The sequence below is a fragment of the Pantherophis guttatus genome, chromosome 6 (assembly GCF_059756535.1).
Source record: "Pantherophis guttatus breed Tessera chromosome 6, ASM5975653v1, whole genome shotgun sequence".
In the NCBI taxonomy this organism is placed as follows: domain Eukaryota; kingdom Metazoa; phylum Chordata; class Lepidosauria; order Squamata; family Colubridae; genus Pantherophis; species Pantherophis guttatus.
Genome location: NC_142068.1, coordinates 38,757,593 through 38,773,213, shown reverse-complemented (window position 1 = coordinate 38,773,213; position 15,621 = coordinate 38,757,593). Strand labels below are relative to the sequence as shown.

Genomic DNA, 15,621 nt, shown 5'->3' with positions numbered 1-15,621 from the left:
AGTCTTCAAACTTGTCAGCTTTAAGACTTGTGGACTTTAACTCCCAGAATTCTCCAGCCAGCTATGGGAGCTATGCTGGCTGGAGAATTCTGGGAGTTGAAGTCCACAAGTCTTAAAACTGCCAAGGTTGAGAAACGCTGCCTTAAGGTAAAGGTGAAATCCCTTTGGGACAAGGGGAAGGACTTCTTTTGAGAGCAGGCTTGAGACAATTGTCAAGCGCTAGAACGGAATTCCTCCGGCCACTAGAGGGCAGCAATTGAAGTCTCCGATACCATTTCGAGAAGGACGACGCGCCTTTTCCTTCTTTACGTCATGCCGTTCATTACGCTTGATATTGAAATTGAAAGCGCGCAAGGGAATTGGGGCGCGGTAAATCTGCGCCTGCGCACTAGGACCGGCAGGTGGCGAGTGTTGTTCGGTGATAGAGGCGGCAAGATGGCGGCGCCCGGGGGCTCTGCTGCCGCCTCAGTGATGAAAGGGTTAATTCAGCAATTCACCGCCATCACGGGTGAGGCGCGCGAAAACACGGAATAGGTTTAAGTGATTTGAGTCCGGTGCAGCTAAATGGGGGAAGGGGCAAGGTGGCCCCGGGTCCGAAACGTTGCCTTCAAGGGAGTTGGCGGGAGATAAAGGGGAAGGGACTCCGGTAGGCCGGCGCGGGGATGGGGGAGAAGAAGCCGAAGGCGGCACCGAAAAAGAAACGCAATGGAGCGAACCGAAAAAGAGAGAACTTCGAGGAGGGAATGCTTGGAAGGAATTGTACGGAGATTCTTTTGTGGAGGCGAGGGTGGAATAAGAGCAGCTCTTTCCTTCGCTTCGGGGACCGCAGTGTGACATTTTCCAGGAAGAACCAGACTTGCGGTTTGCTGGCTGTGTTTATGGTAGACGAGGAGACGGATGGTAGTTCCGTCCCTCGAAATACCAGCCTATTTCATTCTCAAACTGCGTGAGACAAAAAAAGGATCGTCATCCGCCTTACCTGGGTGCCTGTAATGTAAATGTAAAGTCGGGAAAAATAGTGATCAGCAGAGGTAATAAATAAGTCGGGCCAAATTCCATTTTAAAGGGCCCTTGGGAACCTTCTGGCCTCCAGCGTCAGTATTGTAAAAGTAAAATATTCCCGAGGTATTTTTGCGTTTCTATTTAACCTCCGTTCTGACTATATGAAGGTCCCAAAGTATGAATATTATTAGAAAACAACGGTTGGGAGTGGGGAGAAACAGTTGTCTTGAGGGATTGAAGGAGGATCAATAATACCTAATATTCTGTTTCGAACAGCAACTGATCCATGCCAAATGTCTAATCGTTCTAGAATCAAAAGCAGAATAGGACTGATTGTCCTTTCTTGTTTGATCTTTTAATCAAAAGGTGGTGCCTCTGAAAAAAGAGGCTTCATCCAGTAAGGATTACAAGTCCAGCATGGAGAAATGCTCCAGGGAGATACCTAATCTTTTTAAAAGCCTATTCAGTTTATTAAAAATGCGGTATGATGCTTGCCAGAAACATATTTTCTTGACTGAATTCTTGAGTGTAAGTGATGCTCAAGCGCTTCAGTCAGCAGATTTCAGAAAGGAGCTTGGTTTAGGATTGGAGTGCATGCAGAATTTCTAGATTCAGTGCCTAATATCTTTGTTGGAATAGAAAAAAATATTTGGTGAAATGCTGGAGAACTAGTAGTCAGTGTTGTTGGGGAAAATAGGAGGAAGGAGTATCGTGTGTGTTCGCCGCCTTGAGTTATTTGTAAAAATAATAAAGGCGGGAAATGAATAAAATAAAATAAACAAAAGCCATTGAATTTCATTAACATTAATTATACATTATGGAAGAAAATATGTACTGATCCTGCTCTTAGTTTTCAAAATCATTTTGATATAAATATATGACTTCTAATTCTTCCTATTCAGAGTTTTATGTGTTATTAGTAAATGTAGAAAGTTCCATTCATATAAGCCTTTCTGAACTAACTGAAAGCTGGAATGATATCTATACTTAGTTGAAATTCCATTAGGCTTGGTAGGACCTATTATTGAATTAGCATGAATTAGCGTACTCTGTGAAGAATACAGGTAGTCCTTGGTTTACGACCATAATTGAGCTCAAAATTTCTGTTAAGTGAGACATCTGTGAAGTGAATTTTGCCCCATTTTACAATCCTTCTTGACACAATTGTTAAGTTAATCACTGCAGTTGTTAAGTAAGTAACACAGTTAAGTGAATCTGGCTTCTCTATTGACTGCTTATCAGAAGGTTGCAAAAGGGGATCAGACACTTTAACTGTCATAAATATGAGTCAGTTGCCAACTTCTGAATTTTGATCACGTGACCATTGGGATGCTTGTAATGGTTGTAAGTGTGGAAAACCATCTTAAGTTATTTTTTTCAGTGCCGTTGTAACTTCAGTCATTAAATGAACTGTTGTAAATCAACTACCTGTATATGGACAGTTTTATTGGCGCTGTAAAACATATTCCCAGAAAAGAAGTTTTTTGTTTTAGAAGCTTTCATTTTATTTTATTTCTGTTGCATTTACCTCGGTTCCGGTTTAAATCTTTTTTCTATTTATTACTATTATCCTGTTATTTCTGAGAAAAATGTACTGCACTACATTGAACTGCAGTAGTTTGTGCAAAAGGAAAGAACATTAAGTTAAATACTTAATCTTTCAGATATAATTTAATATAGCTGTAAAGGTCTTTGTATATTGTTTTCCAATAATTTCTAATAATTCTAATTAGAAATTATTTCTAATAATTTCTAATTGTTCTGGTGATATTTTGTTGAGAAAGAAAGAAGGCTTTTTTAAACAAAAAAAAAATGAAAATACAAAGTTTTTCATGTGTTTTATACTACAATTCCCATCAGTCAAAGCCAGCATAGTTCATGGCAAGTGATTATGAGATGTGTAGTCCACCAACTAAAGGGTACCATATACCAAAGGGATCCAACTTTGGTAGTTGGATCAAAGGATTATAGTCAACGGTTTTAACACTTTTCCCCCAAAGCTATTATCTATAGTTATTACTGATTGTTTAATTGTACTGAGACCTTTTTTCATTCTTTAATAATATGGTATGGAGCTTAAACCTTGTCAAACTTTGAAGCAGATGGAAACTCCTCAAACTTCTTGTGTATTTCTGGTTGCTTCAGAGTTCAGATAATATGAGACATGCATATACTCCAGAGTCCTCCATTTCAGTAAAAGGTCTGTAACTATTCCTGCAGTTGTGTTGGAAGTGCAGAAGTGCTTCCAGGTTGAAAGGATTAGATTGTTGTCCTTGCACTAAATTTTATAGGAATACGCCATTGAATCCTCTGTAATTAACAAAGGATGTGTGAGAGGAGATAGTAACAGAATATACTAAAATCTGGCAAAGAAAATTGTATTGAAATGGTTTTATTATTGGTAAACTTTATACACACACACACTTCGTCATGCAGAAAAGGGAAAATTATAGAATTGAGAAGGCCCATGTTCTAGACTGACCTCAGACACAGAAACTAGTAACTGACCTTAGGCGAGTCACTGTCTCTCAGCCCTAGTTGAAAAACTTCCCAGAAAAAGATAGCCAAACCACCTCAATATTATTGCCAAGAAAATTGTAAGATCTCTCCAGAAATCATTAGGAATACAAAAGCAACAAATCAGAATAAAGTATTTACATGACTGGATTATGTTGATTTTTAATATATAAAAAATATTTAGTCTGTTGTAAAAATACATTATATTCACTTTATTAAATTAATATTTTTTTCTCTTTTAAAGCTTTTGTTAATACTGTTTTCATTGTGTCATAGGTGCCAGTGAAAGTGCAGGCAAACATATGCTTGAAGCATGCAACAATAATCTAGAAATGGCTGTCACTATGTTCCTTGATGGTGGAGGAATTGCTGAAGAACCCAGCACTAGTTCTGCAAGTGTATCAAATCTGCGACCACATACAGAGTACGTAGTGTTGTAAAGAGGATAATTAAATTATCTTTGAAATTTGTACGTATATTTCAGATATTTTTGCTTTTACGTTCTTGGTTTTTCTTATGCAGCTGCTTGTTGCTCTGGGTAGCTATTTAATCATCAAAACTTTTAAAGCACAGATCCTTTGTGAGACTTGTATTACCACTACCAATTAACAAAATTAACAGAGAGCAGTATAATTATTCTAGCATGATTCAGGCAACACCTATCTAGTTTATCTGGATTCTTTTCAATTTCCAGAAACTAAAGCACAAAATAAACCTGCAGCATAAATTCTGCTATTCCCCACTTGACCGATTTATGTGGGATATGTGTGGGTGGATCTGAGAGGTAGATGATACTTTACTGCAGACAAGATTGCTGCCTTTAGCAATCTGAAGGAAGCAGTAGTATGTCCCCTTCTAAAATGACCATTTCTTGATCCAGTTGTGTGATACAGCTACTGGTTGAACTCCAATGTTCCCCTCTCTTGGGAAAGTTTAGGAGAAAGTGCTAAAGCTTCAGTTTCACAAATTCTTATAGGAAATAGATTTTATTGGGTCTTTTTTGGGTGGGAGGGCTTCAAAACAAGGCGTGGAATACTAAATAGTTTATTTAATATTTTCTTATTCAAATAATTTTTTATGAAATTGCTGGTGAAGTACAAATCAAAAACTTAATTAGGGAATTATATTCTATATAAATTTCCTTTTTTTTTCTTGCTAATTTGTGCTTGGCTTATTTATGATGTTATGTTCTTCATACCTGTATTGAAACATTGGCAATGTTTCCCTTTGCACGAATGCCAATCTTGAAATTAGACTTTCAATGTCATTGCAGTTGATTGTAGTTCATCTGTATTTTGTATAATAACATTCCAATATTCCATTTGCCCAGTAACTGCACTTCCATCTGCAATTGATATTTTGTCTCCTTTTATTTGGATTATTTTGTTTCCATAAAATTTACCCTTCCTTATTTGCTTTATTAAACAATAGTCAACTGCATAGTACCTGTAAATAGTTAGATACAAAATGCTCTTGCATCCAGTCTAAAGGTAAAGTGTAAAATTTTCCCCTTTCCAGTCGGGTCTGACTCTAGGGGGCAGAGCTCAGAGCTCATCTCCATTTCTTAGCCGAGGGTGCCAGCGATGTCCAGATAGCTGGGGCAAGTAATGGCAGCTCATCCTGTCACACTGTGCTCTGGTCTTGAACCCCAGCTGTCAGCTTTTCAGTGTCTTTAACCGCTGAGCATCACACCCCCATACATCCAGTCTAGAACATTGAAAAATTGTTTTAGTTGAGAACTGTAGAAATGAAGCTGACATCACTAACAATTGCTTGTTGCTCTCTCCAGCCCCCAGGAGCACTCTGCAGGCCTCCCAAACTCTCTGCAGGCCCCGTTTTTCGCAAAAAGGGCCCCGTTTTTCACAAAAATGGGATGAGCGGAGCGGGGCTTCAGGAGGCCAAAAATGGCTCTTTTTGGGGGGAAGTGCATCTTATACTCTGAAAAACAATATTTTGCAAGTAATTGTAGCCAGGTTGATTCTTCCCATACCTTTTTATTAAAGATTTATTAAAATGAAAATGTGCAAACATGTCAGGAATTTTGTCTTGTTCCTGACATAAAATGGTAAAGACTAAATCCAGGCATTTGAGCACTTTTTCCTTCTGTGTAATCACAAGAGCAACTTCCAAACATTCTTTTCTTGTTCCTGGTAATAATTAGTGGTAATGGTAATAGTTAACTCCAATGCATGCTTCCAATATAGGTATGAAGAACAGACTTTTCTCTTGCCCAAGTAATACTGACATTTTCAAGCTACTATGTGCTTTTTGTCTTCGTAGAGATGAAGTGAGGGCACCTATTCCTCAAAAACAAGAAATTCTGGTAGAACCCGAACCCTTATTTGGTGGTAAGCTTCTTTTTTATGTTTACATTTGGTCTTCAGAGAATGAACAGAAATTCTACATTATCCTTACAATGGAGATAGTAAGATCTTATATACTGAAAAATATGTATAACAGGCAACTTTTTTTAATACCCACTAAGATAGTGAGATTTTTATTAGTTCATTACTGTTACTGTTTTTATTTTGTAAATAAGAAACTGAGGTAGAGGAGTATTAATATCACTGTAGTAGTAATTCCTAATAAGATTCTTTTTAAGAAGTTATATATTTCTGTTTAGTTATGTACAGTAGATTTTTCTCTAGATTTGTAAATAACAATGTATATGTCCTGAAAGTATGGTAATTCAGCCTGGAAAATTTGGGAGTCTTTGTGTTTATTATCATAAGTGGGTCTTAGATTTTTTAAAAAAAATATTTCTGATTATGCTACACTAGATTATGACCTAACAAAGCAGTAAGTTATACCATCATGCAGTCAGACACAAAATAGCATGTCATAATAGAATGGATTTTATAATTATACGTTTTGAACATGTATCTCCTGATATGTATAATCTATGACACATGCAGTACTCTATTAATACAGAAAGCATGTGGATAAAAAGTCTTTGCTGGCATCTTTCCACCAGAGTGAGTAGGAAAGAGGCACATATCTTTGGTTTACTCTTTTCAGGAGTGCATGGTAATAGCAAGTCAGATAGAATGATGATACATTCTTCTTTTTCAAAAGTATCACAAATTCATTATGCCTCATTCACTCATGCTCACCATTGGTTGTTGCTTATACATATTTCCTCCACCATCACCACTCTTAAGTATATAGATACGATTTGTTTGTTTGTTTAAGGAGTCCTGTCTTCTGTATCAAACAATTAGGTCGTAACGGAATCTTCATGCAGTCACTTAATTGCCTCATGATGAGCCTCAGATTAAAGAAAGAATATTCTTTGTGTAAGAATGGGTTCTAATCTCAAACTGTCATAAATTATGTTTGTTAGTTGGCCACAGAGACAAAATAGGGATTTTTCCAATGTACAGTCTGTTTGGTGCCTGGGGAGCTCTTCCCAACTGCATGGCACCTGGATTCACAATTACTCTATAAGAAGATATGTTTGTTACTGATAACTTCCTTTATCCTGTAACAGCCCAACTGATTTCCCCCTCTTTCAAATAATTACAGATGGGATACAAATACGGTCACCCAGTGTCTAATAATTAATAATAATAATAATAATAATATAATAATAATAATAATAATAATAATAATAATAATAATAAATACAACAACAACAACAACAACAACAACTTTATTGTCGTACGTGTATACACAGTATACCCATAAAACGAAATTCACTTAACACCCAAAGACCAGGTCCAACTCACATAACAATCCCCAAACATACTCCCACCCACCATAAATTCCCCACACCTAAACCATCCAGACATCCACACAACAGACCAAGTAATGCTATCCAACAGCTCTAATCATTAATTTTCAATAACATCTGCAATGGCCAACTTACTAACCAAACCCAAGGTCAGAAGTATAGTGTTGCTATTACAAGCAATCCTCCTTCAGTCCCCAGTTGCAACTACCTCTCATCTTTCCAACATCAATTCCAGCCCATAGGGCTTCCGACAGTTGAGTACATTCTCAGAGCAGCAAAGCTGTCCTGTACCTATTCTTACGTAACAGCTAGGAGCCTTTCTACTGCCAGTCTTGTCTCCCAGCTAGAGATAGCTTTGTTCAGAATCCATAGCTCACCCCATTTGAGTTATTTGTGTTTTAGTTGGCACAGTGATGACTCTTGTAAGAGCCTCTCCATTACTAGGCCCCATAATGCTCCAGAGTTGTCAGTAATGAACCCAAGGCCTTTTATAAAACCAAGAACTCTCTAGCCCCCTCCATTTCTGGTCTCCTTAATATGGCATAATGTTTTTTCTTTATTCCAACCTAAGTGCAGCCATGCAGCAGTCTGTATTTCATCTTCTGGATCCCCAGAGTAGAAGTATTGGCAGAATGTCCACCATTCACAGTTTAAAAGCTATAAGAACATTATTGTGGCTGCTGTTCTTCTACACTTGGGATGATTTTGAAATTCCAAGGATGGCCACATCTTTATTTTCTCTAGGAACAGTAATTTCACAACAAAATGCAGGATGCTTCACTGTGCAAGACAGATTTAACTTTTAGATGAAGTCATCCATGTGCTATGTTGCTTCAAATCCAGAAGATCAATGAAATGGTAATGTGAGCCACAACGTTGAACATAGAACTCAGTGTAGCAGCTCCAATGAGGAATCAACGTACTAGGCTTTAGGCATTCGTTTGGCTGAATTCAGAAGAAAACTCCAACTAACCAAACCTTGAGAGTAAAGGTTCATTCTTCAAGCTTGTGGGTTGGTTTCTGAACATTTTGTTACCACGCTAGGTAACATCTTCAGCGGAGTTTATGGGATGTCAGTGTTCTGTTTATAAGGGCTTCAGCTATGGGTGTGTCAGGTGAGGGTCTTGTGACAGGTCTTGTGATGGGTCAGTTGTGAGACATCAGTGAGTCTTGTGATGGGTCTTGTGATAAGGATATTACCACAGGTCAGGATTGTTGGGAGGTGAACTGGGGGGAGGTGGAATTGCCTGGATTGGCTGAGGGTCAGTGCTGTCTCTGGTTTGCTGTATGGTTGATTTGGATTCTGAGGTAATATCCAATTTTGAATGGAAGATTTAACCAAATCTTCCATTCAAAAATCAGAATACCAGCATACTGTGAGATATAAGACCCAAATATTTTAATCCTCACAATTCATAAACAAGTCTGGTTCACAAAATCAAAGGTTTATGGGAGATAAAATGAAGAAAAATAAAAAGCGGTTGCAAGCGCGGCCTCTTAGACCCTTCCCAAATGGATTGAGTTCAAGGAGTGCCAAAAAGCAGTTTTCAAGCTACACATTTTATATTCCTACACAATGCACCCCACGCCTAAGAATCCCTCCCAACTCCCCTTTATTCTCCTAAGTCATTCTCCAAGTTGTTTTACACTTTAAAGGGTCATCTTGACATTTCCTGCCTAACAACAACTATCTTATCATGTTTACTTTTAACTTCACCTTGGGCAGATGTTCCTCTTTACTGATAATGGTTTTGCCCAAGGCGTAGGTTCCTGTCTCCAAGGGAGCTTTTAGCAAGTCATGACACGTTGTCTCTACTAATTACAATTTGTGGTCAGTTTGCAACAGTAAGATCATCATAGCTTTTTAATACATTAAATACCTTTATAAAAGAATAACTTATTATTCATTTACTTCAATACAAATGGATCGTTCCCAATTGCGGCTTTTTCCACACTGTTGTTTTCCAATATATACTGAACTCCTTGGGAACGTATCCCAAGGAGTCTGAATACTTCTGAATATGCTGTACCTATTCATTCTAAAAGTCTTCACAAATTGCCTTTCTGCAACTTAAATTAGTACTGGTGAGAATGATGGGAATTATATTGCTACACGTATTGCTTTTCCATCAGACTTGAATCTAAAAAATGACTGCAAAATCTAGTCTGTAAGAGACTAGTTAAGAACACTGTTCTTTTGTCTTGCCAATTAGCCAAAATGTTTATTTTAATCCACTTTTGTCTGTGGCATGGTCTCACTGTGCATTTCTATAAAAGCAATAGTATATTATCTGATTATTTTCATTATCATTTCAGACACAGATGTTGCCATTTTTACAGTAGCTACTATTTAGATGTTTCCTTTGTACTACTCTTTTCTAATCAGTTACTGCCCTAGGTGACTCCATAAGTGAAATTTGTATTTTTGTGCCAGAATGCACCTTTTGTACTTTCTCATTTTGAGCCACATTAAAATATTAAACAAGTGTAAAGATTCATTTGAAGCTCTTCATTAACCTATTGTTTTTACCAACCTGATCACTTAACATTATAAGAAAACTTGGCTACCTTCCTGTTCATTGCTAACTCCTGATTGCCCACAGATAAATGTAAAAATACTTCACCAGATCTGATCCCTATGGGATCCCACTAAATATTTGCCTAACTTGAAAATTGACTATTTAGTCCAACTATTTCATATTTTGGGGCAGTTTTTGAGCCCTGAGAACATCTGCGTTTACTCAGTATTCTACTTTATTAGGAAGTTTTGAAAAGTCTAAATAGATAGCTTCAGCTGAATCATTTTTGTGTACTTTAAGAGAGCTAAATATCATCTTCCTATGTTAATGGGTCTCCACAATATCTATCCTTTGAATTTATACTATAAAGTTTCAGTAGCATTAATGGCGCTTATTTCTGAATCAACAGGTATAAAATTTAATGGCTAGTGAGCCATTTAGGCATACATACATTTAGAATGTAAAACCTGTTAATAACTACAAGGCAAGTGGATTGAAATGAAGAAATATTTCTGGACCAAATCTGAGAAAGTTATAAATAGATTTTCTTTCAACTTTTATATGGCTATCAAGGAGCTATTTTTCTGTGATGCTGACTGTTTTTCTAGGGTAATTATGCATTAGTAAGCATGTTATAATGGTATTAATATAAATAATTTCTGCCATTGATAAAATGAATAGTGAAACTGTCCCAAGATTTGTTCTCAAGCTCTGGCGTATTCCTGCAGCAAAGACTGTAGAAATGCACTCTTCCACTGACTTGGAATAAATTAAAGATAATAGCATTTCACTGAGAAATTTAAGCAGGATTGCTTTTGATAGCACAGGCTGATGGGATAGAAGAGAACAAAAGCAATCATGGGTCAGATAGTTTACCGTGTTTCCCTGAAAATAAAACCCTGTCGTCTTTTTTTTTTTTTTTTTTTTTGGAACCCCTTATTGGCCTTATTTTCAGGGAGGTCTTATTATTTTAGGGCGCGTGGAGGAAACCAGAGGAAATGGCAGGGACCGGCTATGCATGGGTTTAAATATTTTTGGGGAGGGCTTATTTTAGGGCATGCACTCAAAAGCCCGATTGGGTTTATTATCAGGGGATGTCTTATTTTCGGGGAAACAGGGTATTTGTAAGTTATAATTACATCACAAACCAGCAGTTCCTACTACCTTCCTTATACTTATGTGGCCTGCACATTGCAGACTTTTGATTCAGTTGTAACAATTGATTTACTTTAATTGCCCTTTAATTTCACTTTTGGCTTGCCATTGTATTATGCCAATGGATATTGCTGCTCCAGTCTTTCTGATTTTAAACTTTTTCAGTGGGGGGAGGGGCAAATTTAATTTGCTTTAAAAGCATTGAGATAGAATAGCAACCTGTAAATATTTTGTCTTCAAATATGCATCAAGATAGGCATACAGAAACTGGAAACCTAAGAACTAATGAATTCATGTATGAATCTAGTATGATGCATTATTGATGTCCTGGAATTTGTATACATCCTTTACTATAGGTATTTACCACAAATCCACAATGTGGCTATATGGTAAGATTTTATTATTAATCTCTTTATTAAATTCTGTTCCTATTAAGCACCAAAAAGACGTAGACCAGCTCGTTCAATATTTGATGGCTTTCGGGATTTCCAGACAGAAACTAGTAGGTATCTGTGGATAATTATATTCATAACTTTTTTTTCTTTTATGGTTTATGTCCAAGGGTAACAGTATAGGCTCCTTAGAACGTGTAGTAATGGTGCTACTGTAGAGTTCAAACAATTTCATTCTGCATTATAAGAAATTTGCAATACTAGCAAGGAAATTTTTTTAAAAATTTAAAGTCATTGCTTTATTCACACAGTAAATGCTTTATATTTCCATACGTACAAGACATTATTTTCCAAGCAAGTTATAACTAAGAATAATCTCTTCGTCAGCTTAAGAAAATGTAGGTACAGTCAGAAAAATCCCAGTTACGTACCATTTCATTTCAGGAATTAAAAGCTAGAATGGCAAGTAAAAAAAATAGCATTGACAAGCCAATTTGATATTATGGTCAGAAAACTGGGTGAAATCACCAGATATTGAGCCATTTCTCCTTACTTTAGTTTTTATTATGACTAGGATTTGAGAACCAGTTTAATTGCAGTAACTAACGTATTCATGGGATTCCACATTGGGAGAATCATTTCTCAGATTGATAAAAGGGCTGGAGCTATTGATGCATACCACCTTCATTACAAAAACAACATGCTTCCAGTAACCCTTCCATCCACTTTCATTGCAACAGCACAAATATATCAGCATTGGGTTTACTGCTATATATTTTTGAAAATCAACAATTCACCTGCATTCCAATAAATATTGCTAACCAAACTTGAAAGACTAATTACCTGGTTTAGCTATTACCAGAAGAAATCTGATACACATTCCTTGCCAGTAATAATCCTGACCAGGTGCTGCGTATCCCACATGAAGCCAAGAATAATATGAATGCCTTTTGCTTCGTTAATCTGAAGCACTTTCACAAACTTAATAAGCCAAACTTCGATTTGATTTTTATATTAGATTGTCAGTTGGGGCCTTGTATTAAATATTAACGAGCAAGAATAAACTGAGAATTTAATTCAGTAATGACCAGAAACTTTAATCCAGTTCTTTCAAAGGTTTTACTACATTGATATGAACTCAAAAGAGTCATTAAATTGATATGAGCACATTTATATGTAATTATGAATAATTTTGGAATAAACTTGGTTAATTTTATTTAAATTAAAAGATAATTTTACGATTTCTGTATTATACAAAAATATATTAATTTTCTAATGTTGAGTGGCACATTTACCCCCCTTTTCATTAATAGAAAAAATGTGTACCTTGGATTCAGTGTAAAGGAAGAATCAAATCATCAATTATTCCATGCATATAAAATAAGTTATGTCTGTGAAAAATGGTTTTGTTCACTAAATGCCAATTTTTTTTACAGTCAATCATATGCATAGAAACTTCATTTTAACGTATTTGAAAAATTTTCTGATTTTTCTCTATATAATGTTCAGTATTACCAGCATTCAACATCTGTAATAGTATTTTGGATTTTTTGCTATTACTATTAAAACAATTGAGAATGTAATTAAGTGATGGAAGGAATAGTAACAATATTGGATAATTACAGCAAGTTCACAAATAATAATCATTACAATAGGAAACGTGCAGTCATAGTTATGGTATAGTATTATATAACCTGGAATTGATTGAATGCTAGAGCAACAGTAGACCTAATGAGAAAGGATATATGAAATATAAGGGAATTATGGATGTACAAAAGATCCATCCATCCACACTAATTGAGAAATGGCTAGTTACCCAGTGTTTCAACATAGCAATGAGGAAGCTGCTCTCATAACTTGAGGTAGATCAACTACATGTTACAACCCAGACTTAAGAAGAACTGGAAGAACAAATGGATGTGCAGCCAACACCTGAAGTTGGATCATCACTGCCACTCCCTCCATTATAGAGCACAACAGCTAATATGAGGCATAAGATCATGATAAAGTAACTATAATCAACCCTTGAGACTGGTTACCAAGGCTCAATGGAGAAGTACCATTAGTATGCTAGAAGACTTCCTCACAACAATTTCTGTTATCACCATAACTAAAATCAATAAACTAGTATTTACTACTATTTACTACAATTTACTACTGTAATCGTTGAGATACTTAGCTACACAATTAAGGAGAATCATGCCTGCACCTCTGGAAAATGAGATTAGAGGCTATATTCAAAGCAATTTGGTGAGAGATTAGTCAGTTGATGGAAATACAAAAAGGTGTGAACATTAAGGATAAGATTCAACCTGTAAAGCACCTCTGGCCATCAAATGATTGTGACCTTTAGAACAGGTCATAGCATTCCACATGATTGAGATTGATTATGTATTTTGTTGCTTTCTGGCATTTTTTGCCAATTTCATGCTAATGACCACTGCAAAAAAGGTCACGACTAATTATTAGATTTCCAGTTCCAATTGCAGTCATAGACTGATGAGATGGAACTCTCAGTGAATCACATAGCAGATAGAGACTAGTTACAAGTACCTTAGTATCCTGCGGTCACTTGGGAACCACAATGAGGAAGCAAGGAAGATAGCAGCATCCAAATACCACCAAAGGATTAGACAGGTCTTAAAGAGCCAGCTTACTGGAAAGACTAAGATCCATGCCATCAACGTGCATGCCCTGCCAATATAGTAAGTTGGCCAAAGGAAGATATGGAGATTGCTGATGTGAATACCTAGAAGCTCTTCTCAATGTATGGAGGCTTCCACTCCCAAGTCCAATACCCAAGGAATGTACACTATTTGGAAAAAGAACAGGTGGGGTCTGGTGAATGACAAAACCACTGTCCTGGATGAAACTCAGGGCATCCAGTAGAACATCACTAAGATGGCACCCAAAGATCAGCTGCTGAGAAAATGAGGCAGCAGCAGCAAACATGGAAGGAAGATCAAGGAGAGGAAGTGCCATAGTAAGATAAGAGCCTGCATAGGATATACTATAGACTAGGGCTGTCAAACTCACATCGTCACGGCGGGTGTCACGTGACGTATCAGGACTTTTTTCCCTTTCACTAAATTGGGCATGGCAGCACATGACGCATCTGGCCTGTGGGAAGCGAGTTTGACAGACCTGCTATAGACAAATACCTGAGGTGACAGACATTGGGTAATTCTACCAATGGCTAGAAAGGGCTGTATTAAAGACGACAATGAGGCATTGATCATAGCTGCACAAGAACAAGAATAGGCACTAAGTACCAGTTCCATAGAAGCAGTGGTATACCAAATCTTGAGATGCAGGTTATGTAGAAAGCTTCAGACACAATCTTAACATATAGTGGCAGGATATCAGATACAAGCAGAAACACTATATACTGTATAGCACAACCAAGTAGCTGGCATTGTATATAGGAACATCTGCACAGTGAATGGGCTAAACCCATGATTGCGAACCTATGGCACGGGTGCCCAAAGTGGCAAACGGAGCCATGTCACCTGGCATGCACGGCATCACCCATTTCTCTTCCAGGTTTCTACCGCACATGTGCTGATCAGCTGGCCTTCGTGCATGCGGCAATGCTGGAAACTGGAAGAGCTGCTCTGTGAGCCAGGAATGGGGCTTCCTCGAACTTCAGAATTGGGAGTGTCCAGAAAGGAGGACCCCTGGGAATTCTCCCTTCTGCAGCGTCATCGGCTCTGGGCAGTCTCTCTTGACTTCATCCACTGGAGGAGAGAGTTCCGCACAGAGAAGAAGCCCAAAGTGGTTATTCAGGCCCTCCCACTTTCTCCGCTTTTCTCTCCCCGCAGAACTGTCTCTCCTCCTTCAGGTGAAGTCCCAAAGGACTCTTCTCAGAGACAGATGATGTTCAAGCAGGGAGAATTCTCATTGTTGATGCCCCTCATTCTGGCATCTCCCATCTCAAAAGTCTGAGATAAACACTTCCTCCCCCCAATGCAGAACTGCTGATTTCTCCACTGGGGCTGGAAGCATCTGGCCAGACACACATGCGTGTGAGCATGCAGCCTGCCAGCTGACTGGCGCGTGTGCATGCGTGGCAGTAACCAGAAGACTTGCTGGCCAGCGTGCATGCGTGCATCAGAAACTGGAAGTACTTTATCCGGCTTGCACATGTCCCCTGGACAGCTCCTCTTCCTTGTCACGGCCCTTACGAGCATGCACAAAGTGCTCCCTTTTTAGCACTCGGTGCCAAAAATGTTTGCCATCATTGGACTAAACCATCCCAAGTCCATTCTGGATCTTATAAATAGATTAAAGGGGCATATGAAGT

At 37.7% G+C, this 15,621-nt stretch overlaps 1 protein-coding gene across 3 annotated transcripts in view; it reads left to right on the top strand.

The window, feature by feature from the left end:
* Positions 1-359: 359 nt before the first annotated feature.
* UBXN7 (UBX domain protein 7) overlaps positions 360-15,621 on the top strand; it is a 31,697-nt gene continuing 16,435 nt past the window's right edge. The window contains exons 1-4 of one of the 3 annotated variants that reach the window (XM_034439556.3): positions 360-508; positions 3,796-3,943; positions 5,800-5,867; positions 11,363-11,428. In XM_034439556.3, coding sequence (XP_034295447.1) covers positions 436-508; positions 3,796-3,943; positions 5,800-5,867; positions 11,363-11,428 — 355 coding nt within the window. In that variant the 5' untranslated portion in view covers positions 360-435. Of the gene's footprint in view, positions 1,032-3,795; positions 3,944-5,799; positions 5,868-11,362; positions 11,429-15,621 lie in introns of all 3 variants that reach the window. The other 2 variants (XM_034439558.3, XM_034439557.3) reach the window with 2 other exon arrangements.